This window comes from Arabidopsis thaliana, chromosome 4 (assembly GCF_000001735.4).
Source record: "Arabidopsis thaliana chromosome 4, partial sequence".
NCBI classification, from domain to species: Eukaryota; Viridiplantae; Streptophyta; class Magnoliopsida; order Brassicales; family Brassicaceae; genus Arabidopsis; species Arabidopsis thaliana.
Genome location: NC_003075.7, coordinates 18,143,060 through 18,166,432, shown reverse-complemented (window position 1 = coordinate 18,166,432; position 23,373 = coordinate 18,143,060). Strand labels below are relative to the sequence as shown.

Below are 23,373 nucleotides of genomic sequence, written 5' to 3'. Positions count from 1 at the left end.
CGTGGTAAACTCTCTACCGTCAAATTTAGACATTAGCTAATCTGATCAATAATCTCGGCAGCTCTTAAAAATTAAAAATTAGAAATGATACGAACCTCATAATTTTTCTTTCTCTTATCAAAACACCATCTTTGTATCTTTATAAGCCTGTTGCCACTATTTTTAATTGAAAATGATGCGTTTGTCTTATGTTTTCTGTCCTGGAGTTCAACATTATGACAATATGTATAGTAAATTAGTGATATACAAGACGTTTGCAATTCAAGAAAAAAACTTATAAACTAATTAATATTATGGTCCACGGTGCTACATATTAACTCTTGATGGTTTTATACATCTTTTCTACATGCTAATATGCTTTTAATATTGTAGCCTAACGTTATAATTTGTTTTTTCTTAAAGAAACAGTATCTTGAACGAATCTTAACTATTTCTGTACTTATTCGATTTTATTCGATTTTTATCCGTGTAAAGGCAAACGATTATTATGTAACGACGGGCATAAAAAGAGTATCGATTTCCTATTCGGAGAAAAAAAAAAAGATAAAAATTGGAGTGTATGTATATTTCTTGAATTGAGAGTAATACAAGATTACGGTCCAGGTGGCGGAATATTATTGGCAAGGTCACAAGAACCTCAAATAACTGATCTGAAGAGAAATATAAATCCAAAAGAGGGAGGAGTGAGAGATAAGGGTGGTGTCATAAGCGTTTACTGTGAGTCTCTCAAAGAAACCAAAGGCAGAGAAAAGAGATAACACACACAAAAAAAAATGGCATCAACCTCACTCCTCAAGGCTTCTCCGGTGTTGGACAAATCCGAATGGGTCAAGGGACAAAGCGTTCTCTTCCGTCAGCCTTCTTCCGCTTCTGTCGTCCTCCGCAACCGTGCCACCTCCCTCACCGTCCGTGCCGCTTCCTCCTACGCCGATGAGCTTGTTAAGACAGCGGTTAGTTTCTTCACACATATCCTCTCTTCTCTACCACGTGTTTTATCTGCATGATTCGTAAAGTGCCTTTTGAATGGGAATGTCTAGATTCTGTTGTTCTGTTTTGCCCTGTTTCTACTTTTTTTTTTCAGAATCTATTTAAACCGAATTTACCCTTCAGATGTTTTGTTTCAGTTTTGAACTTTTGATCTAGATTTTGGTAATACTATATGATTGATTTATAATGCAATTCCATTTGATTCTCTTAATTTTGGTGGAGTAGAAAACTATTGCGTCTCCCGGACGTGGAATCTTGGCGATGGACGAGTCAAACGCGACTTGCGGGAAACGTTTGGATTCGATAGGGCTAGAGAACACTGAGGCAAATCGTCAAGCTTTCCGGACTTTGCTGGTCTCTGCACCGGGACTCGGACAGTACGTCTCCGGCGCAATTCTATTTGAGGAGACTCTGTACCAGTCTACCACCGAAGGCAAGAAAATGGTCGACGTCCTCGTCGAGCAGAACATTGTCCCTGGTATCAAAGTCGACAAGGTAACTAAACGCATAGACTGTAGAGTATATATACCAACATGCATGGTGCTTAATTTGAGGAATCTTAATGAGTTATGTGTATGGAATATTAGGGTTTGGTGCCACTTGTTGGATCCAACAATGAGTCATGGTGCCAAGGACTAGATGGTCTATCATCTCGAACTGCTGCTTACTATCAACAGGGTGCGCGTTTCGCCAAATGGTACAGACTAGTACTCTCGGTTCTCATTTCATTTCCTACTACCAAAAAATATGCCTAGGTTCGATTTCATAGTGATTTATTGTCTCTGATGGTTGATTAGGCGTACTGTCGTGAGCATTCCTAACGGTCCGTCTGCCCTCGCCGTCAAAGAAGCTGCTTGGGGTCTTGCTCGATACGCTGCCATTTCACAGGTAACAAACATAGCGTGTATCCCAAGAAACATGTCAAATCGGAGTGTATCAAGCTATTCACACACGACTTTATTTTCCAGGACAGCGGTTTGGTTCCGATTGTTGAGCCAGAGATCTTGTTGGATGGAGAACACGACATTGACAGAACATACGACGTAGCAGAGAAGGTTTGGGCTGAGGTTTTCTTTTACCTTGCTCAGAACAATGTCATGTTTGAAGGTATATTCGTTATAAAGTGCTTCTCTTAATACAACTTATAATGTCTGAAAAATCACTAAGGAAACTTTTACCCACAGGTATCCTCCTAAAACCGAGCATGGTGACTCCCGGAGCTGAGTCTAAAGACAGAGCTACTCCTGAACAAGTTGCCGCCTACACCCTCAAGCTCCTCCGCAACAGAGTCCCTCCCGCAGTCCCCGGAATCATGGCAAGTTTCTCTCATTCTCTTCACAATTAAAAGATTGTTCGATTCAATACAACGAAAAGGTGTTTTATGAGGCAAAGCCTAATATTGGTTGCTTGAGGTAGAAGTAACATTGTTTCTTGTTTTTTTTGTTATTTGCAGTTTTTGTCCGGAGGACAGTCGGAGGTGGAGGCAACACTCAACTTGAACGCAATGAACCAGGCACCAAACCCATGGCACGTGTCCTTCTCCTACGCACGTGCGTTGCAGAACACTTGTCTGAAAACATGGGGCGGCAGACCCGAGAACGTGAACGCAGCTCAGACCACTCTCTTGGCCCGTGCCAAGGCCAATTCGTTGGCTCAGCTCGGAAAATACACCGGTGAGGGTGAGTCCGAAGAGGCTAAGGAGGGCATGTTCGTCAAAGGGTACACCTATTGAAGAGATGATGCTGTGAAAAAAGAGATGAAGCAGATGTTTTAATCACATTTGTTTTTGAGTTTGCTTGTTATTAATCATGTCAAATCATTATTTTCTCTGCTTACTTTGCGTTAGCTACTCCTTTTAATAAGTTCTATTATATTGAAGTTATCTATCTCTCTTGATCTATTTAAACTTGAAACTACAACTATTCCATAATCAACCAATTTTAAATTTTGAACAAAGAGGATACAGGAGGAAATGGTCTCCACGAAGCTTACAATTCTCAAAGGACAACGCTTAGCCTCATGGGGCCTTTGCATATTAAGTGGGCTTAATCTTTTAATTGGCCCAATTTTTCGTCTTCTTTCTTTTTCGTCCATTTCCCAGAGGATTTTATTAAGAAAAAAAAACAGAAACAAATAAAATTATTTAGAATTTCAGAGATTAGCTTACATTCATGTGAGCACTTAAGCTAATTCCTTAAAACTAAGATAATGCACAAACAACATAAACCTTCCCTCTTCAACAACAAAGCTCGGTTACACCAGCAACGATCTAAGAATCAGAAGGAAGGAAAAAAAACGGACATGAAATCTCCAGTTCTTGAAACTTTTTACAATCTTCTTCTTAAACTGATTTTTTGAATCAGAGTAAAGAGTCTCTTTCTCTCTCTCTCTCTCACCTTATCACTTCTCAGACTCTCGTTTAAAGGGTCCAACTGGTACAAGGCCTGCAGGCTCGTGATTGTTCTCGTTATTTACATCAATCCCCTGCTCATTGAGAAACATTCGAATTGAGAATACAAAAACAAAGATTGAGAATATGTTGGATAGAGGGATTCATATACGTTGTTATTTGATGATGGCTCATGTACTCTTTGTGGATTAGCATTTAGATCAATCATTTCGTCATCAATCTTCCCATTGGCTTCACCATTTCCATTTGTAGAGACTCTTTGGTTCTGCAAATTGTCCCTCGTATTGTTTTCTTTAGGCTTATCCCCTGGAAACTACAAGAAACGATAAACACAAGATGACTATTAAAACTAAGAAATCGACTCAAAATGATTGTGTGTCTGCGTGAGAAAGAAACAATTAGTTAATTCAAACCTCGATTCTCTGTCTCAGCAAAAGAAACCGACCGTGTGTTCTCTTGCCACCAACATGTACTACCATGTCACATTGCAGACAAAGAGAACTACCGTCTATCTCACAGTAAAAGAAGGCTGTTCTCACAACAAAAAACATTGCAGACAAAAGATTTCTCTTCATTTTTCAATATATGTACATATGCGAAAACATTAAACACGAGTGTGGGAAGTTCATTGTAAAGAGATCATACCAGGTGCATTTTCGCATATATCACAGCATGGGGCATTGCTTGGTTCAGCTAAACCAACACGTACATGCCGACTAGCTAGCTTGTTGCACATATGAACCTGAAAGAAGAAAACATTACAAAGCTTTGAAGTAATCCATTTCCGATCAAAATCCGAAAACTACTAAGAGCTATTGCAGTAGAGAAGGATGAACCAATGACTCGAGAAGGACTATAAAGTGTTACCCTTAAGAGTCATCTAACTGAAGTAAGGATTAAGCGCAAAGAGCAGAAAATCGATTATTTTCTTCTCCAGAAGTTAATACTACTAAATGCAAACTCTGGAGACAAAACGTTCCCTGCAATGTACATGACAGAGTAGAATCATTGAAACCGCAGCAACAAACACTCATGTAATCAAACATGTAAATTCATCAACTGAACCATCTTAATCCACCAAATGAGAGAAGAGGTTTCAACTATTTGAACTCTTTTGACGGATTCACTACACTTCGAAATATCTAATCTCATGTGAAGAGCCTAAGAATCTAGAAACCAAATCTCAAAAATCTTATTTCTTTAGCTCAAAGTTATCGAAAAGCCAGATCAACTCAGGTCCAAATCAACTGAGAATTCCCAGACAGAGATAACAAAGACTTGATCTTTGACGAACCCATCAGAGCACAACCAATAGATAGAGAGGAGAGTTAAAGAAAAAAAGGAAGCTTTTTTGGGAGAGAAGTTACTTTTTCATCGCAGGGGCGACAAAGGGCAGCTTCATCGGCGGCGCAAAAGATGATTGCGGCTGCGTTCTCGCAAGCATCGCACAAAATCCGCATCTTGCTTTTTCAATCTTATAAGTCTTTTTCTCACTCTATTCGGAACAATGAATCTCACCTTCAAGACAAAATCTTTAGCCAGAACTCAGATTGCGATTGAAAGAGATGAGAAGTGGAAATAATAAGTAGAAACCTCTGATTAATTAAGGAGGAAGTAGATTAAGGGTTAGGATTACGCGTTGGTATCAAGGAACTAGAAGAAGAAGAAGAAAGGGAAGAAATTATTTAAGATTATAAAAATCGCTCCTTTAAAATCTTTTTCTACGATGGAGGAGAAGCTTGAGAGACCAGAAGAGACGACGACCAAATCCACGCGCCGAGAGTATCAAATAAGCATACTTTGCTGTGACAAGGCAAAATCTGTTAATTACTACTTTGAGTAAATTTCTCCAATCAATTACTTTTTTTCTTTAATTGTGTGTTTTGACTAACGAAAATTATGATTAAAGTAGTACCTAACAAGAAATGTGTGTAGTATGATTTAGGAGAAAATATTGGGAAGACCAAATCTTTTATAGTGGATATGGTTTTGAGTTATAAGATTGTTTAAAGTCCATTATATCAGAGACCATTATCAGACAAAAAGAAAAATGATATCGACTAAAAAGTGAAGACGAAAGACTCAATGCCATCTGGGAGGTCATTGATGTGTCTCCCTGAAACACATTCGTTGTCTTGTTTCCTTTGTTTTGGTGAAAAAGTTTTTTTTGTCACAATCTTTATATGATTTCTTGGATCCTATATCTGATTTTTTTTCTTCCTTTTTTTGACGGCAGCTGAAATAGTTTTAGGCAACATAATGTGCTAAGATTTAGGACGTGTGACTATTTTTAAAAGTAAAAATATAAACTAAAATAAATAAAAAAGGGGGAAAAAATAAGAGCCACAAAAGGAATTAAAAAAAAAGACAAAGAGGTGGGTGGGCCAAATGTCACCAGCCATTTAAAAAATTGGTGGTCGAGAAGTAGTTGAAAGCAACTCTCAAAACTCTACTAGTGGCCTTGGTTTAATGTTGTTTTTATTTCCTTGCCCATCTTCTCAATTTCATTTAACTAACATCTTCACAATTATCTTAGTTTTTTTTTCTTTTCATCCCAAAGTTTATTCTTTCTCTCCTCCATAAACATTCTTTTGTAGCTTGTTTTATGACACTTTGGCATTTGTAAAATTTGAAAGAAAAGTTTTGACGCACCCTATTCATAAACACGAGAATCAATATTTGCATAATTACAATGTTCTCTTCTGTTGAAAATATAGATTATGGTTTTTATAAAAAACAGAGCATCCAAAGAAGAGAGTTTGCCTGCCATGTGCATCATTGCTAAATGTTGGGCTTTACTTGTAATGTTGGGCTAGATATCCATTATATTTGTTATCAAAATATCATTATGACCTTCTGGGCCGGGAGAAAAGGTCTCTCACTAATGGGCTACGATGAAGTGGAGTGTGAGGTCCACGTGGCGGGTTTAAGGTTCCTAATTAAGTTTCAGGGGTAAACCGGTCATTAACTACCCAAGCCGAGAGAGAGAGAGTCTGAGAAACCGGCGAATAGAAGAAAAGAGAGAATCTTTGGGACCAAATCAATGGAGTGGTCCCTTCAGACAAAAGTTAAGAAGAAGAAGACGACGACGACTACGACGAAGAACAAACAACTACCAAACTTGTAGGCAGTAGCAGGAGGAAGTGGGTGGGATTAACATTGTCATTTCTCTCTCTTTTTCTTTTACAAATCTTTCCGTTTTGTTTTCTTTTGGTTTTCCGGTGAGCACTGTTGTGTTTCCAATTCCGGCACTCTTTAGGGTTCCCTTTCAGAAGAAAACTTCACATTGTTGTTTCTCTCAACCGTGACATCTTGGATTACTACTTCTGACTACTTTCCTTTTTCATGTGCCCCAAAAGATAATAGTTACTTTTTCAAAATCTGGTTTTGTTGTTTGGGTTTGTGTCATTCATTGATAAAGTCACTAATGGAGAAGTACAAAACAATTGCAAAATTTCGAATCTGTGTTGTCATTGCTGAATTCTGTAGTGGATGTTTGCTTGCAGTTTAGAGCTTCGGAGTGCGAAGAGTGAGACACAAGAGGATTCTTTCTGGAACCGCATTATTCCCTTTAGAGGAGGAAGAAGAAGACAACTCACTCACAAGGTAAAAACAGCTCCTTTGCATGTTTCTTTATCTTGCTTGTTAGAGATGTAGACAAGACACGCACTTTATAGACGCAAAATCTTAGTATTCTGGTTCAAGATTGAGATGCATTTTGTGATAATGATTAAATGTTCTGTTGGTGCAATTGATAAGGTTTCATTGAGTTTTGACTAAGTAAACTCCAAGTTACTTTTTTTAACCTTTAAACACGCATTTGTGACTGACCTTGTCTCCCTCTCCATTGATGAATTCAAAAACTACAAAGCTATTATTTTTATGTTTGATTTTGCGTGTACATATATTATAATCCAAGTTACTTTTCAAAGTTTAGAGTATGATAACTTATTTTTTTGTTCTCTACACTAGATGTATATGCATTTTATAAGGAGAAGCATGGTCTGTGGGACCATGCATTACCTCTCTTATTCGATTAAACAATGTTTAGATTTGGTAAAACGTGACTTAGTCCTCAAGCATAGTGGGTGACCATTACAGATAAAGTCGGTAATCTTTGTTTTGTTTTTCTTCTTCTTCTTCTTCTTCAGTTGTGGTTGATCACCTTCTAAGTAAACTGTCTTGTATAATCCTAATATTATAATGACAAGAAGTCTTCTCTTATTTGTGTCTTTGTGGTTCATATAAAATGTTCAAGTGTTCTCTTTCATCACAACACAGAAGCTTTTCCTTCTCCAGGCATGTTTCATGTTTTAGTCTCTTAGTTTTAGTTTGGTGAGATCAGATTTCTGAGTTTTTCCATTTATTTATGGTTGTGATTAGTTGGAAAATAAGGGTCCTTCCTGCTTTTGAAGTTCTTTCACAAGTCCTGAATATATTTTCTGCAGTAAATATGCTAAGACTCCAATCTTAGAGGTCTTAAGTTTGAACTGTTTCAGGAAAACAAAGGTTCCTCTGGTTACTCTGAAATATTCAAACCAATGGTGAGCAATTGGTAGCACTTGCTAAAGAAGATGGAGAAGACACAGATGCCTGTAGCCCGAGAAGAGAAGATACTGGTTCTCGTGAGATTGAGGCCTCTAAACCAGAAAGAGATTGCCGCTAATGAAGCTGCGGATTGGGAATGTATCAATGATACCACCATATTGTACAGAAACACATTGCGCGAAGGCTCGAACTTTCCTTCTGCATATTCATTTGGTAAGAAGAGCAATAGTGCTCTAACGGTTAAACCTCTTCTATACATTAGATCCACACTCTCTTACTTGAACTTCAAACTAATAGTTAACCTCTTTTATGAACTTAACTCTATCTGGCTTTGACCTTTGCTTTTCTAAATTTCTACTTTCTTTTTGAAACGATCTCACCATTCATCCGTATGCTGACTCAGATTCCCATTTTATGTTTGATTTTTTTTGGTGACAGATAAAGTCTACCGAGGTGAATGTCCCACCAGACAAGTTTACGAGGATGGAACCAAGGAAATCGCTCTGTCTGTTGTCAAAGGAATCAATTGTAAGCTTGATTTCCCGTTGTTTTGCTGATGCACACATTGATGAAACTATATGCTTAGTTCTTCTATGACTGTAACGATGGACAGGTAGTATTTTCGCATATGGCCAGACGAGTAGTGGAAAGACATACACCATGACTGGTATTACTGAGTTTGCTGTGGCTGATATATTTGACTATATATTTCAGGTACAGGCCTCGTTGCATAAGTAATTTTTTTCCAAAGTTAATGCTGGTATTTATTCTTCTTATGCACTACTAATTGGATCTGGATGCTGCAGCATGAAGAAAGGGCGTTTTCCGTGAAGTTTTCAGCTATAGAGATCTACAATGAGGCCATACGAGATCTGCTTAGCTCGGATGGTACATCACTGAGGCTACGAGACGATCCTGAGGTAAATGAATATCATTTTCCTTACTGAGTGTTTTTTAGTTTGTAAAATTGTCTGACTCTCCTTAGTTCTATCGTTTTTTCTTATTAGAAAGGGACAGTTGTTGAAAAAGCCACAGAGGAAACTCTGCGAGACTGGAACCATCTGAAGGAACTTCTATCTATTTGTGAAGGTAAAACTCAAAAGTCAAAATCACTTTCCATTACTATGAAGTAGCCAATGAAAGTAGTGTTGTTGTGTACATGATCTGAAACTCTGTATTTTCTCCAGAACATGTTTTCTGAAAAGTAAACTTACATGCTTCTACATTTTCGCAGCACAGCGTAAGATAGGTGAAACCTCATTGAATGAGAGAAGTTCCAGATCTCATCAAATGATCAGACTGGTTAGATTCTTATCTATCAGTTTATTTATGATACAAATTCTCTCTCACTTAGCTTGGCCCTTGATTGTCTCGTTACTTATTAGACAGTTGAAAGCTCTGCTCGTGAGTTCTTAGGCAAAGAAAACTCCACCACCCTCATGGCGAGTGTGGTATGCTCTCATCTGCAAAGCTAAAACAACCCTTCTTTATGTTATATCTTGAGAGTTTTTTTTTTTTTTTAAAAAAAAAAAACAAAAACAATATGTCTTCATGTTGATCACCCTTTATGTGCAGAATTTCATCGATCTAGCAGGAAGCGAGCGTGCTTCACAAGCTATGTCAGCTGGTACAAGACTCAAGGAAGGCTGCCATATCAATAGAAGTTTGCTGACTCTTGGAACAGTGATCCGTAAACTTAGGTGTGTAAACAATACATCCTTTAAAGATTGCTGTCTTTGGCATGCTTAGTAGTTCAACTTTAATAATAGAACCACGCCTTTCTACACTTGACCTAGTAAGGGAAGACAAGGGCACATCAACTTTAGAGACTCGAAGCTCACACGAATTCTACAGCCATGCTTGGGGGGTAATGCAAGAACAGCTATCATCTGCACTCTGAGCCCAGCAAGGAGTCATGTAGAGCTAACGAAGAACACTCTCTTGTTTGCGTGTTGTGCAAAGGAAGTCACCACAAAGGCGCGGATCAATGTTGTTATGTCAGACAAGGCTCTGCTAAAGCAACTACAGCGTGAGCTTGCGAGGCTCGAGACTGAGCTGAGAAACCCTGCCTCCTCACCTGCCTCAAACTGTGATTGTGCAATGACGGTGAGGAAGAAAGATCTTCAGATACAAAAGGTTTGTGCTTTGTGAACACGCCCAAATTGCTTCCATATGACATTGGCTGGTTTTGTAACTGTGTGGCGGGTTAATGCTGATGAAGAGTTAATGTTATACAGATGGAAAAGGAGATCGCAGAGTTGAGAAAACAGAGGGATCTTGCTCAATCCCGGCTTGAAGATTTCATGAGAATGATTGAACACAATGTGGCGTCAAAGGTATTGCTGGTTCTTCCCACAATCTCACTTTGTGCAGCAGATAATTGAATTGTTCATCACGTTTTCCCAATTATCACGGTTCTGCCTTAGATTTCTATGGCAATTTTACTAAAAGGTTTGCTTCTGTTTTTCCTCAATGGAAGCCTGGAACTCCACATTTCGGCAACCACACAGACAAGTGGGAGGATGGTTCAGTATCGGAGACATCAGGCGTGGTCGATTCAGACAGAAGGAGTTTTATATCAGATGGAATGTCTACACCGCTGTCAATATCAAGAGCTTATGTTCATTCTCACTCTGACGATGATGATCTGGATGAAGACTTGCCTAGGCGTTCGGAAGATCTATCAGAAGAATATTGCAGAGAAGTTCAATGCATTGAGACTGAGGAATCAGTCACAGTCTATAATAACAAGAAAGACAAGAGAGCAGAACCTGAAAACGTTTTAGGCTGTGGTGAGGATGCTAATGGTGAAACGAGTGTAAGCCAGAACGTCAGGGTGAGAAGTTGGAACCGCAGAGAGACTGTGTCAGGCCCGAGCACTCCGCCTGAAAACATAGGGACAGGTTTCCTCGGAAGACCAGAGAGTCACAAGATTGCGTTTCCTGATTTAGAGTTCGGTTCTACTGTATCGAGGAATGATTCTATGTCTTCTTGCGGGAGCGATTCCACAGGGACTCAGAGCATCAGAACGCCGTTGGGAGAAGAGGGTGGTATTACTAGTATCCGGACTTTCGTTGAAGGGCTTAAAGAGATGGCTAAGCGTCAAGGCGAGGTAAGTTCATAAACATATATACTAATCGATTCTTCTATGTAGCTTACAATTGATTTTCAAGGTTTGTTTGATCAGGTCTCAAATGCTGAGGATTCTGGTAAAATGAGGAGGGACATTGGTCTGGACTCCATGGACAGAGAATTTGAGAGACAGCGGCAAGAGATTCTGGAGCTATGGCAAACTTGTAACATCTCTTTGGTGCATAGAACATACTTTTACTTGCTCTTCAAAGGAGATGAGGCGGATTCAATCTACATCGGAGTAGAGCTAAGAAGACTTTTGTTTATGAAAGATAGCTTCTCTCAGGGAAACCAAGCATTGGAAGGAGGAGAAACCTTAACATTGGCCTCAAGGTTAGATCTTTTTGGCGTGTGTATATAGCGTTTGGCATTAGTGGTTGCAGTTTTTTTTAATGCCTACTATTTTTTTTTTTGTGGTGAAGCCGGAAAGAGCTTCACAGGGAGAGAAAGATGCTGAGCAAGCTTGTGGGGAAAAGGTTTTCAGGAGAAGAGAGGAAAAGAATCTACCACAAGTTTGGGATTGCGATTAACTCCAAACGCAGGCGGTTACAACTTGTGAATGAGCTCTGGAGCAATCCCAAGGACATGACTCAGGTTATGGAAAGCGCAGATGTTGTAGCGAAGCTTGTGAGGTTCGCTGAGCAAGGCAGAGCCATGAAGGAGATGTTTGGTCTGACCTTCACACCTCCTTCGTTCTTGACAACTCGGAGATCGCATAGTTGGAGAAAAAGCATGCCTGCACTTTTCTAACTTCTGTTTGGTCCAATGACATTTTACTTTTGGGTTTCTTGTAGCAGAAGCCATGTCTTGTATATCTTCTTGGTGTCATTTCATTTCCTCTGTCTTTTGATTTTTCAAAACAGACAATGTTGTAATTGAATTTTTCTTTTCCATCAAATTCTTTTCTTTTTACCCGTAAAAATTGTTATTAATGTTATGAAAACTCATAATATTTTGACCCAAAAAAAAGAGGAAAACTCATTATGTGTACATGTGTTATTGAAGAAAACAACGATAGTTGGTCTCACAGTAAAGAAATATAAATCTTTGAGCAATCACCAAAATATTCCTTACAGTACAAAAATATATGCATTTGTTATTCTTCCTAGATTATACATGAAGTGTAGTTGTTTACTCCAACCTGCTATGCTGGATACGATTCTGTCAATTTGAGACTCTTATCTATCTCTAAGTTTTGAATCACAAGAGAAGACAGAAGCAGCAGCAGGAGAGGGACTCTATTAACAAATGTAAGTAAGATTTCCCCCACCAAACACAACAACAGTATACCATACAAACATACGCTAATAAAAAGAAGATTCCAGGGAAGAACATTCATAAGCTAGTAAAACACACAAGAACAAGCAGGGGACACAAGTCTATTACAACACAAGATCAGAGCACAACAGCTACACAATCCATTATGTGAAAATTCCCACTAAGCACAACATTACACCACTCCACTTTACCCCAAATCTCTCCACCCTCGCGTCTTTCCACTGCGATTTCCGCACACCAAATCTCTGTTTTCTCTGTTTTCTGCAAGAACAGAACCAATTTCCCACCGGTGTAACTCACAGTTTTGGACCACTTACAAGCCACAGGCAACAATCCTTCAAAACCTTTAACGACTCCCCAAGCTCTCTGCTTTGGATCATAAGCTCTCAAACAATTCTCACGAACATCATAGTAATACAAGACATCATCTATCACACACGCACTCCACCACTCCTTAGAATGCAAAACCTCATCTCTATCGCAACTTGTATCATTCGGATCGCAAACAAAGCTATTGTGATAAGTCCTCATGTAAATCTTACCTCCTATAACCACACTGCTAAACCATTTTTTCCCTGCCTCCCAATCTGGCCTCGCCCGAAGTTGCCACATTTCGGTATCTGTATCATACACCATCATAATTCTTGACGGAGATTTCATCGGCGAGAGCGTATCTGATCCTCCGATTACATAAATCTTCCGATCAATGAGCTCTGTGACGGGAAAAGCAACGGCCTTGGGCATGTTAGGGAGAGTCTGAGCAGTGTGAGTTCGACAATCGATGAGCGAAACACTCGATGTGATCTTCCAATTGCAAAATCCACCCATCACAAAGATGTTCGAACCAATGCCAACATAGCTTCCATGCATAGGCATAGGAGGGAGAGTGGGGATATGTACCAGGCGATGATCAGAGGCGGTGGTGCCGGAGAATTGTTGTCCGTTAGGTTTCCGGCACAGAGTAAACCAATGGATATCAGAGGTTTGATCTTTGGAGATTGCGATGTAGAGACATTGTTCTGTGCATCCGAAGAAGGATCGTCTCTTGTAAATCTCCGGAGAAGCGACGAGTGATCGGAAACGCCTTGAAACTTGGGAGAGAGTAGGGTAATAGCATCTAGGGACACGGGCTACGATATCGACGACGATTTCTTCGGGGAGTAACGAAATCAGACATGGCGGCTCCGGCGGTTGCTTCTTCGGTGCCCTAATTATAATTGGGGAAGACATTTCAAGATCAATCGGCGAGAGAGAAGAAACAAAACCCTAATTCTGTAACCGTTTTCAAGGAAATGAACAATTATATACACGAAGATCCGATTTTGACTTTTGGTATTTATTAAAAGAGAAATCAGAAACTCCTGAGATCCTTCTTCCGTTTCAGAAAAGAGAGGCGGTTGTAAATTTTCAAGAATTTCTTTTAACCAATCAAAGACGACGGCTCGGTTCGGTTCGGTTCGGTACCGGCTTCTCTTCATTAAGTAAACATCGCACCGTTTTCAAAATTTGGCACAGACAACAAACAACATGCATTCTTAAACATAAATGGCTAAATATTAGTTTCTCTCTCTTCTCTATCATGTATCTTTGAGAGAGAGAAACTTTCTACTTTGTTTATAGTTTCTAATCTAAATCAGATCTACAAATAAATTTTCGTTTTAACGGATAAAGCTTCCGGCGTTGTCCGGTTTATCTTTCCGATTAGATCGGATTTTTTGTTTGTGTTTTAGTTTTTCTTTTTCCACATGTTTACAAGATCAATTCGGTTTGCTTTCTTCTTCAGAAGAATTCTGCTTTCACCAAACTCATCTTTTCCTTTATAAGGGAGTAATATCTTCACCGTCCATTGAAGGGACCTACAAGATAGGTATTAGGTGAAGCTTTCCTTTGAAGACTAGATTGAGAGATCTCTGAATTTATTTCAAGGTGGTGGCATGGAATCTTCAGCTGATGGAATCCGGCGAATTATGTGGAAGAAGCTCTTGGTGTTGATTTGATTAAGCCCGACCGACGGAGCAGAGGTGGATCGTGGATCAGCCGGCAACGTCAGTTTCAACATCTCTTCATCTCACGTTGGACACGTGTTGGCAACGTGGCACTTTTTTTGTCTTAGCCTTATCTTTAGAATTGGGTGGGTTAAGCTGTGCTTTAAATTTTAATCAAAGTTGTAAATGGTGAGGGATTGGGCCTTTCATCAGCATCTGTAACACCCTTTATTGGGTTTTAATATCCAATATGAAATTTGGCCGACAAAAAAAAAAAAAAAAAAAAAACATAAATGGCTAAATAAATCCCACTCTAAAATTAATGATGATGAATCACATACATCATCTTCTTCTTTTTTTCTTGAATTTATTTGTGTTTTTTTTCTTCCTTTAAACGTTTAATTCCATAGATAATACATAAGCACAAGAGTAAAATCATAAATAAGACGAGAGATTGGTTCCACACATTGGTTGGTTCAACCCCTCAATGAATATTTTTTACCACTAAAAGCTTGGAACTTGGCTTCCTTCTCAGCCTCTTCCTCTTGCTTTCTATCTTTCCCAGCTCCAACCTAAGTTACAGATAGATCAACATTATATTTCTACTCCATCTCTTATCTCTGATACCATTTTTTGCACATACTACTTTTAAACAAGTTATTTACCTTTGTTGTCTCTTTAGTAGACCGCTCTACATTTGAACCGAACACAAGTTTCCCTCGATTTTGTTGCGTAGCCTTCTCTGACCCACTACTACTACTACTTGCAACAGGATGTGATTGGCCGTTACTGTTAGCAGCACCAGGTTGCGGTTCATAGGATAAAGGTCGTCCATCCAAACGTCTTCCCGAACCCGTGAAAGGGTTAAACTTTGGTTCTGCTTCAGCCACATCAACCTCCTTAGCTGTATCAAAAAAAGAAGACCACATTAGAATCTAACAGCTTGGAGCTAATTTCATGTCCAATTCATACAAATCACCTTTTGCTTCACCTTTGGCTGGAGCAGGTGCTACAGGTCGTTCGGGTTCCTTGTAATCAAGGGGAGGTGCGAAATCAACCTCGCAATCAGTTTCAATGATGCTAATACCATTAGAAGGCTTTGCCTCCACTATGTCTATGAAGTATTTCTTATTGTTGTATGGGACCATAATGCTATCTCCGACCGTTAGACATGAATAGTTCCTCAATGCGGTCTCCAAGCTGCAGCAGAAACACAGGAACCGGTTCAATATACACAGAGTACGGTATTCGCAAAGAATTCAAAGTCTAGATGGAGACAAAAATACAAGAGGGGGAGGAGTAAGTCGGAATTACATGGCTTTCGGGTTAGCTATATCGAGAAAGTCTGTTGTGTGGGGTTGCAGTTTCACGTAGGTTCCCTTTGGAAGAGTGACATTTCTAACTCTCACCATGTCTCCTTCTTGCAACAGCAAATTCTGCATCATCTGCAAAAGCAAACAATCGATTTTAAGTCACAAGATATCGAGTATCTTGTATTGGTGATAAAAACAAGCTACTGTTTGTTACCCAGTAGGGAATGTAAATCACGCCTTCTTCTGCGATGAACTCAAGGACTCCGCAGTGAGAAAAACTATCTGTTGAAGCATTACGAAGTTCAAAGAGCATTGGATAATCAATCTGCAAAGAAGCTGTAAACAGTGATGGATGTAAGTGGCTCTGGATAATCAAATGAAATCCGAAAAAGAAGCTGGAATCATTAAGCAAAGGAAGAAAATGTACCTAGACGATCAAGGGCTGATGGTGGCATTATAACTGAAAATAGATATCAAAGAAATCAAATTACAAAACTTGAGCATTATAAAGAGTAACATAAACTTGGAAAGACACATTATTTGTAAGATTAAAGACTTACTCTTGTCACCACTTTCAATTTGAGGCTATGAAAAGAAAAAAGAAAAAAGAAAAGAGATGTTAGAATTGGGGTTGTAAACATTGCACAAGTTCTCCAATTTTACATATATAAGCATATAAAATAATAAGTAAGGAACTTTGAAATCAAACCTTATCAATAAAGGATGAGGGATAACACCGGTAAGTCTGCTCAAAGGTAGTTCCATGATAAGCGTATCCATCGTAAAACTGCAATTGCAGGGACACTAACACATGAGATGGAAGAACAGTTACTAGATAGATTGAAATTACTGATTTAAGAGAAAAGTTACCATCTTTCAACTGGTAGATAAACAAGAGTTAACGCCAACTGTCAAAAAGGAAGACCAAATTAATAGTCATTTAGCACAAGTAAGCAGACGTATAGGCAAGATCATCTACAACTCGCGTCGAAACGCACAAAACCCAACCTTTCGATTCCTAAACGAGTACTCCACAATTCTAACGAAACGAATCTACCATGGTGACACCCAAACGTACAAATCCGACCATAATTGGGCTTAAAGCGCGAACCAAAACGGAAACCTAGAATTGGAAGCTTCCTTCTCGCGAGAATTGACAATCGGAGAAAACAGAGATAGAGAGAGAGAGTACCTGCTTGTGAGAAGAAGAATCAATTGGTCGCGTGATTCCCGCAAGGTAAGTCGTATCGTCTTCACGTCTATCTCCTTCTTTATATACCGTATACGGCGTCTTACATTAATATGGGCTTGGGCTTAAGTTCTAATTCGGCTTTGGGCTTTGAATTATTAACGACAAATGTGTGCGATAAGGAATGAGAAACTTTGTAGTTAACCAGACGCATGTTAAAAATGATAGTTAACAGACACATCCACATGTTCAAAATATATATATACGATAGGAGTTTGGGCTTCTTTCATCATCTGTACAGCCCAATGGGCTCTGTTCATTTTAACGAAATTAAACTGGTCGACAAATATATATATATATATATATACACGATAAAACCCAAAAACAAAACAGAAAAATATTCAAAAAAGTTTCATAAACAAGATCAAATCGAGTTTTTCTGGAATTTTATTAGGAAAATGATAAACGATATAAATAGGGTGTCTCCCACAGTTATCTTACTGGGAACAGAAGAATCCGCAACGGTCTCATTACAAACATAACAGAAGGGTGAAAACGGAACAACGCTTTTGATGATGATGTGTGGTTTTTGTTTCGAGAAGACATGCCACAAGGAACAAAACCACTGTGTCTCTCTACTAACCTGACAAACAATATAAGAAGATCCCGGCTCTATGAAGAGACCGGTGAAAAGGGGAAGAAAGAATCATGCGGACTTCAAGAACCGCACTCTTTTCTCATTCGGCTCTGGACTGACCAGCTCGGGAGGACAAAATGATCCCGACGATGAGACCGTATAGAGCAAGAGCTTCAGCGAAAATGAGGATAAGAATCATACCAACGAAAAGCTTTGGCTGTTGAGCATTGGCCCTGTCATCAAACCACAAATTTGCGTATCAAAATGATATAACAGGGGATAGACACTCACAATTGAATTGATATTTCTTCCATTATATTTCATCCTAGAGAAATACGCCATGGCACAAGACATCTCACAGAAGCATGTAATGAACTGATATTTCTTCCATTATAGATTCAACAGTCAGTGAATTGCACATATTCCCTACCAAATTTTCATCAAGTTGAATTGTGACACTAAACTCATGATATTCTGATTCATAAGGGAGATATACTTGTATAAAATTGAGTCTTTTAGCAAATTAGGCTATAAGAGTGAATCTGCAAAGAAGGACACAGAGGATCGTACCTGACACCAGCATCGCCAACGATACCTATGGCCATTCCAGCTGAAAGACCAGCTAGCCCACAAGCAAGACCAGAAGAGAGATGAGCATATCCGTCGAAGAGGTAGTAGGATTTAGCCTTGGGGTTAATCCCGGTACTGATGATAACAGCAATAATCAAACCATAGATACCCAACACACCAGCCATAACAACTGGGACAATAGACTTCATCACCAACTCCGGCCTCATCACACCCATAGATGCCACTCCCACACCACTCTTTGCTGTCCCGTACGCAGCTCCCATACCTTGTTAATAACACAAAGATACACACTCTTTAAGGTCACAATCTAACTATGGTTTACACAAGTAATCAACATGCCTTCGATATGAAGAAAAAGCATAATTGACATAGATGAAAGCAACTCAGCAATTTTGATGGTAACAACGGTAAATCTGTACTTATGCAATTAGTACCAGTCACAGCAATCACAAAACCTGGCAACTCCAGCAAATTTCCCTAGGTAATTTCGATATGTTGGACAAAGAACAGGACACCAAGAAATTCTTTTTTTTTTGTCGGGGACACCAAGAAATTCAACACATACAGATCTAAGCCAAAAAGTCTTAGTTTCTAGAAGATCAGCCTAGACTACATCACCAATGGAGAAAAGACAAAGAAAAAGGATTTAAAACCAGCGTAGAGCAGTTCCATAAGAATTTGATCCACTGACTAAAGATAATAAACTAGAATTTTCGAAAAGGAGAGACATATAATAGTTCAGTGATATCGCTTAGCCTAAACAAATCTAGAGAGAAATTTCTAAGAAAAATCATGAGCAACACACAGATCGGTGAACTTCTCAGGGCCGATCTAAAGCACAAAAGCAACTTTGAGGGAGATCATGAGAACAACAAACACACACAAGATCAGTGAACAATTCAGAACCAAAGAGAAAAGAAGAAGATGGAGATTATAAGAGAGTATAGATGGATATACATGAGAAGACGAGCGCAGCGGCAGCGCCAAGGAAGCCGAAGAAAGGAGCGGTCTCATCGCCACTGAAGGTAGACATCTCTCAGGCGATTCTGGATCTTAAAATATGTGCTTCCTTGGAACACCGGAATCTGATCTCTCTTTCTCTCGCAGATCTCTCTCCGTTGAATATACAAGGATTGAGTTTCCGAGGCTCAAAAGCCTGATTGATGATGAGATATACTACTACTACAACAGCGAAGCGCACACGTCGGGATCTCAACCCGGGTCTACCCGTATTCGACCCAGATTAGTTGCCTTATTCTTAGGCCCATCATACGGCCCACTAGAATGATCCACCAGAACCAAAATCATATCCTGTTTGGCTTATATTTGGAGAGATTGAAACAGAAACGTCTTTGCATTTTTACGAGTAAGATGGATAGACAATAATAACCTTCTTGCTTGCTCTCGTTTAGCAGTTTTAAGACAAGGGTATATTAGTAAATTGAACCGAGAGTACCTGGCTCGTCTTCCACTTCTTGCCACATTACACAGACACCATTTCCAAGTATCCTCAGATCTTTCTCGATTTCCGTTGCTTGTTTCTCCTGAAGGCTCGTTGAAATCCGTAAGTCTTCGATCGTTAATCGTGTTCTTGACCTATCTGTTAATTTCAGCATGCCAAGTTTTTCTCTCTACAATTTTCATTTTCTTCGAATTTTGGTTCTTCTGGGAGCTCTCTCGTCGTTGCTTTAACTTGAAATTCGAACTCTATATATGTTCCCGCGTATCTTACTTGCTCCATTGTTTTCTTCATCGTTTGGTTTGGATGGTATTACGCTGACTTGTGGGATATGATACGATTTCTCGATTTATTTGGGTTAAATGTATGTTATGGAACTGCTTATGATTTGGAGTATTTCTGTTTTTAGTTACTCGTCAGCCTAGTTTCACAATGTTTGATATCAATTTCTCCATTGCAGTTGAAAGTAAGAGGATGGAGAGTGGTGGGCAGTATGAAAATGGGCGCTACAAGCCCGATTACTACAAAGGAACACAATCTGTGGTAAGCAAAAACACTTGAAGAAGCAGATCACTAAAACAAAAAAACATGTTTTCGTTACTTTGAATGAAACCTAAGTACAAACTGTGTGTGTGTGCAGTAGAATGTGATGCCGAAAAAGGAGCAACATAATGCATTGGTGATGAATAAGAAGATCATCTCCATCCTTGCTGAGAGGGACGCAGCTGTCAAGGAAAGAAACGAAGCGGTTGCAGCAACTAAGGAAGCATTAGCCTCTCGTGATGAAGCACTTGAGCAGCGGGACAAAGCTCTCTCTGAAAGAGATAATGCTATCATGGAGACAGAAAGTGCGTTAAATGCTCTTCGATACCGTGAAAACAATCTTAACTACATTTTGTCGTGTGCCAAGCGCGGTGGTTCCCAAAGGTTTATAACTGAAGAAAGCCACTTACCTAATCCTTCCCCTATATCAACTATTCCACCTGAAGCAGCCAACACGAGACCGACCAAAAGGAAGAAAGAGAGCAAGCAGGGAAAGAAAATGGGCGAGGATCTGAACCGTCCAGTTGCTTCTCCCGGAAAGAAAAGCAGAAAGGATTGGGACAGTAACGATGTCCTAGTCACGTTCGATGAGATGACAATGCCAGTGCCCATGTGCACTTGCACCGGGACTGCTCGTCAGTGTTATAAGTGGGGCAATGGCGGCTGGCAATCATCTTGCTGCACAACCACTTTGTCTGAGTATCCGCTCCCGCAGATGCCAAACAAGCGGCATTCCCGAGTTGGCGGCAGGAAAATGAGTGGAAGTGTCTTCTCCAGGTTACTTAGTCGTTTAGCTGGTGAAGGGCATGAGCTTTCCTCTCCGGTTGATCTCAAGAACTATTGGGCTAGGCACGGCACCAACCGCTACATCACTATCAAGTAACCAAGATTTATGAGCCAGTAGCCACTATATATCAAGTATTGCTCTCTCGTCATCCCTTTTGATTTTTTTTTTGTCGCTTTAGATTTAACAATTAGGATCAAAAGTCGAATGAAAGATGAAGTTAGGCTCGTTATTGTTTTTACTGTCGATAGTTCCGTTAAAAGGCAAATATCTAGTAGTACTGTTTTGACTTGGTTTTGTTGTTTTATGTAAATAGTTACATTATCATCTACTTTGTATTATTGTAATTTCAAAATTCGAAATCTCACCCATTAAATCGCAAGAATTTGAACAACTTCAACAAATAAAAAGGAAAAAAATTTAATAATCTCCTTATATTAGAGTCAAGCTTCAACGACTTATGTAGTCTCTTCATCTCAAGCTTACTCTCAAAGTTCCACTTAAAGAAAAGAAAAAAAAGCATGGACCAAAAGCTAAAGACCACCAACACTAGTCCACCACCGCAACCACCAAAGCGTTGGCTTAACCACATCAAGACATTTTTCGACGTTCCTAACCCGAGAATCGTTAGAATCTTTTTTATAGGCAGTTTTGCCACATTTTTCTCCGGAATTGCTTTTGCTTTTGAATGGACATTAAACGGCAAGAACCATAGCGGATTCCAATGGATCATCTACTACGCCTTGTCCCTGATCATTCTTCCTATTCTCATCTGGCTAGGTCTCGGTATTGTCATGATTTTCTCGTCAAGCCACGGTTCAATGCAAGTTGCTAGCTTCATGGTGGAAGAAGAACAGTGTGTCGACGGTTCTGCCGAGAAGAGTGGGAATAAAGAAACTAAAGATAACAATTGTGAGAGTTTGGCGATTGTGGTTAATTCGGCCGATCAGAAAAAGTGCATGGAGAAGATATTTGAGAACAAAACGGCAAAGCTAAAACGCACAGTTTCATTCCCATTGCATAGCCAAGTGCGATCATGTCGGACTAGGTGAGTGTTTCATTCAATTACCATGGATCATTCCATCTTCCAAGTAACGGTTCTTTCTTGTTAGATCTGATTATTTTATCCGCCGCAACTATAAGCTTATAATTTGTTACGTTATAATAAGAAATAATTTGTTTTGTTTTTCTACTTTTTTTTTTTTGGTCAAAGTCGAAGCTTTGCTAAATGTCAAGATAAGCAAACTTCGATTCTCTCTAATTCCTGGAAATTGCCACGTCATGGTGAGTCCAATAATGAAAATTATATAACATGTCCCACAAGCAAGAAAATTTGTCATCTAACGGATGTACAAGAAACCACGTGGTATGATCGGCGGAATTGTCGCCAAGTTTAGTTTGGTTTTAAGATTGAAGATAAGCTAAGTATGTGGGGTCCACTTAGACTTATTCTTATTTAAGGAGACGAATACTGTTTTTTTTAAGAAAAAATAACCTACAATTTTAATTATTAATGTTTTTTACTAATTCAGAGGAGATTTTGGTTACATTTACTTTTGTTATGGCATATGGGTATATTTTGTGTGTTTATATAGTCATATATAGTTCCGAACTTCAAGTAAATAAAGAAATTCGTTTGGCCAAATTTGTTGTTAAAAAACTTTTTTTTCTTTATATTAGGGTTGAACTTATTTACAGAAAAGTATATTAGGTGGATTATATTTGATTATTCAAGTTTTTTTTCGTAAGCCAAATCTGAAGAAAACAAAAGTTGCTTATCAAAGAGGCAAAGAGTATATTCGTTTTATAGGAGAATGTAATATTCCAAACTTTGGATGTGCATGGTTATGGATGTTGTAGCATTTGCATTTGCCGAGAATTATAAAGATACGTATACCAAATAAAATACATGAATTTCTCGAAAGCCAAAATAAAAATTTGCTCTAAACTCTTAATTTGTGATGCAGGCATAATATTGTTTGTGAAATTAATTCAAACGTGATCAAGACGAACACTGCCCCCACTTATATTAATCTGATTAATATGTTTGGCCCACGTTTAGATCGGTAGATCATATCCGTTGCACATACAAACTTTACATAATTACTCAATCAAACAATTTTATTTCTTAAACCACCGTGGTTTGATTTTTAAAACGTGCATTATAGTTTCGTTAATACTCCAGTATAGTGATGTTATTCGGTTCCTGTTAATTAATTGTAACACGACCATTTATGATATGACTACGACTTAATCCACGTGATTTAACACCTTAATTACGACTTTCAATTATCATTTTCACACGCTGTTCTATGTCTTCTATTAATTTCTTAAGGAACAAAAATACTAGTAGTTCATTTAAATAAGAAAATCATTGGTTATCTTTGATTATTTTGATGTCAAATCTATATTTGAAACTGAATTTTTTTACAAAAATAGAAAATTTCTTAAAACGTGCATTGTAATTTGATTTCTTTTAAAAAATTAAAATAAAAAGAATTGACGCAACAAACCGCG

The 23,373-nt window shown here is 38.8% G+C and overlaps 8 protein-coding genes and 1 long non-coding RNA gene across 24 annotated transcripts; 5 read left to right on the top strand and 4 right to left on the bottom strand.

Moving 5' to 3' along the window:
* Positions 1-424: 424 nt before the first annotated feature.
* FBA2 (fructose-bisphosphate aldolase 2) lies at positions 425-2,937 on the top strand. 2 transcript variants are annotated; one of them, NM_120057.4, is made up of 7 exons: positions 425-950; positions 1,213-1,482; positions 1,575-1,684; positions 1,785-1,875; positions 1,956-2,094; positions 2,172-2,302; positions 2,441-2,937. In NM_120057.4, the coding sequence occupies exons 1-7, from the start codon at positions 774-776 to the stop codon at positions 2,717-2,719; spliced, it is 1,197 nt and encodes a 398-aa protein (NP_568049.1). In that variant the 5' UTR covers positions 425-773; the 3' UTR covers positions 2,720-2,937. The 2 variants fall into 2 exon arrangements, with proteins under 2 accessions (NP_568049.1, NP_974710.1); NM_202981.1 differs by having other exon boundaries at positions 693-950; positions 2,172-2,306.
* Positions 2,938-3,091: 154 nt separating this feature from the next.
* BBX19 (B-box type zinc finger family protein) lies at positions 3,092-5,530 on the bottom strand. 6 transcript variants are annotated; one of them, NM_001342519.1, is made up of 7 exons: positions 5,313-5,530; positions 4,765-5,200; positions 4,265-4,377; positions 4,043-4,139; positions 3,811-3,926; positions 3,549-3,710; positions 3,092-3,471 (listed from the first exon to the last, which is right to left on the bottom strand). In NM_001342519.1, the coding sequence occupies exons 4-7, from the start codon at positions 4,131-4,133 to the stop codon at positions 3,388-3,390; spliced, it is 453 nt and encodes a 150-aa protein (NP_001320163.1). In that variant the 5' UTR covers positions 4,134-4,139; positions 4,265-4,377; positions 4,765-5,200; positions 5,313-5,530; the 3' UTR covers positions 3,092-3,387. The 6 variants fall into 6 exon arrangements, with proteins under 6 accessions (NP_001320163.1, NP_001031811.1, NP_001320162.1 ...); NM_001204029.1 differs by adding an exon at positions 4,463-4,558 and having other exon boundaries at positions 3,112-3,471; positions 4,345-4,377; positions 4,765-5,345; NM_001036734.2 differs by having other exon boundaries at positions 4,765-5,530.
* A 744-nt stretch (positions 5,531-6,274) lies between these two features.
* Positions 6,275-12,038, top strand: AT4G38950 (ATP binding microtubule motor family protein). Of its 5 annotated transcripts, none has more exons than NM_001125671.2 (15): positions 6,275-6,544; positions 6,904-7,003; positions 7,897-8,158; positions 8,384-8,473; positions 8,559-8,659; positions 8,752-8,865; positions 8,953-9,034; positions 9,180-9,247; positions 9,331-9,396; positions 9,521-9,645; positions 9,742-10,081; positions 10,183-10,281; positions 10,425-11,057; positions 11,133-11,410; positions 11,500-12,038. In NM_001125671.2, exons 3-15 carry the CDS (start codon positions 7,972-7,974, stop codon positions 11,825-11,827), a joined length of 2,511 nt encoding a protein of 836 aa, NP_001119143.1. In that variant the 5' UTR covers positions 6,275-6,544; positions 6,904-7,003; positions 7,897-7,971; the 3' UTR covers positions 11,828-12,038. The 5 variants fall into 5 exon arrangements, with proteins under 5 accessions (NP_001119143.1, NP_001329068.1, NP_195606.2 ...); NM_001342515.1 differs by having other exon boundaries at positions 6,275-6,558; NM_120055.5 differs by having other exon boundaries at positions 6,275-7,003.
* A 262-nt stretch (positions 12,039-12,300) lies between these two features.
* On the bottom strand, positions 12,301-13,741 carry AT4G38940 (Galactose oxidase/kelch repeat superfamily protein). Its single transcript, NM_120054.3, has one exon. It carries the CDS (start codon positions 13,583-13,585, stop codon positions 12,473-12,475), a length of 1,113 nt encoding a protein of 370 aa, NP_195605.1. The 5' UTR covers positions 13,586-13,741; the 3' UTR covers positions 12,301-12,472.
* Positions 13,742-13,835: 94 nt separating this feature from the next.
* Positions 13,836-14,606, top strand: AT4G38932. The gene has a single exon (NR_142410.1). It is a non-coding gene; the product is annotated as an other RNA (long non-coding RNA).
* Positions 14,607-14,639: 33 nt separating this feature from the next.
* AT4G38930 (Ubiquitin fusion degradation UFD1 family protein) lies at positions 14,640-16,900 on the bottom strand (the record flags this gene model as incomplete). Of its 4 annotated transcripts, none has more annotated exons than NM_120053.3 (10): positions 16,846-16,900; positions 16,524-16,561; positions 16,363-16,440; positions 16,214-16,238; positions 16,081-16,113; positions 15,868-15,989; positions 15,655-15,785; positions 15,332-15,540; positions 15,006-15,244; positions 14,640-14,912 (listed from the first exon to the last, which is right to left on the bottom strand). In NM_120053.3, exons 2-10 carry the CDS (start codon positions 16,524-16,526, stop codon positions 14,817-14,819), a joined length of 936 nt encoding a protein of 311 aa, NP_568048.1. In that variant the 5' UTR covers positions 16,527-16,561; positions 16,846-16,900. The 4 variants fall into 4 exon arrangements, with proteins under 4 accessions (NP_568048.1, NP_974709.1, NP_001328898.1 ...); NM_202980.3 differs by having other exon boundaries at positions 14,657-14,912; positions 15,320-15,540; NM_001342513.1 differs by having other exon boundaries at positions 14,817-14,912; positions 15,320-15,540; positions 16,662-16,900.
* A 217-nt stretch (positions 16,901-17,117) lies between these two features.
* On the bottom strand, positions 17,118-19,406 carry VHA-C3 (vacuolar-type H[+]-ATPase C3). Of its 2 annotated transcripts, none has more exons than NM_120052.3 (3): positions 19,028-19,406; positions 18,050-18,335; positions 17,118-17,712 (listed from the first exon to the last, which is right to left on the bottom strand). In NM_120052.3, the coding sequence occupies exons 1-3, from the start codon at positions 19,101-19,103 to the stop codon at positions 17,580-17,582; spliced, it is 495 nt and encodes a 164-aa protein (NP_195603.1). In that variant the 5' UTR covers positions 19,104-19,406; the 3' UTR covers positions 17,118-17,579. The 2 variants fall into 2 exon arrangements, with proteins under 2 accessions (NP_195603.1, NP_001329869.1); NM_001342512.1 differs by having other exon boundaries at positions 17,166-17,712; positions 18,505-19,222.
* Positions 19,353-21,245, top strand: BPC5 (basic pentacysteine 5). 2 transcript variants are annotated; one of them, NM_120051.6, is made up of 3 exons: positions 19,353-19,634; positions 19,990-20,072; positions 20,170-21,245. In NM_120051.6, the coding sequence occupies exon 3, from the start codon at positions 20,179-20,181 to the stop codon at positions 20,953-20,955; it is 777 nt and encodes a 258-aa protein (NP_195602.5). In that variant the 5' UTR covers positions 19,353-19,634; positions 19,990-20,072; positions 20,170-20,178; the 3' UTR covers positions 20,956-21,245. The 2 variants fall into 2 exon arrangements, with proteins under 2 accessions (NP_195602.5, NP_001190957.1); NM_001204028.2 differs by having other exon boundaries at positions 19,542-19,634; positions 20,173-21,082.
* A 26-nt stretch (positions 21,246-21,271) lies between these two features.
* Positions 21,272-22,376, top strand: AT4G38905 (uncharacterized protein). Its single transcript, NM_001342511.1, has 2 exons — positions 21,272-21,904; positions 22,070-22,376. Exons 1-2 carry the CDS (start codon positions 21,378-21,380, stop codon positions 22,251-22,253), a joined length of 711 nt encoding a protein of 236 aa, NP_001327972.1. The 5' UTR covers positions 21,272-21,377; the 3' UTR covers positions 22,254-22,376.
* The last annotated feature ends 997 nt before the right edge of the window (positions 22,377-23,373 follow it).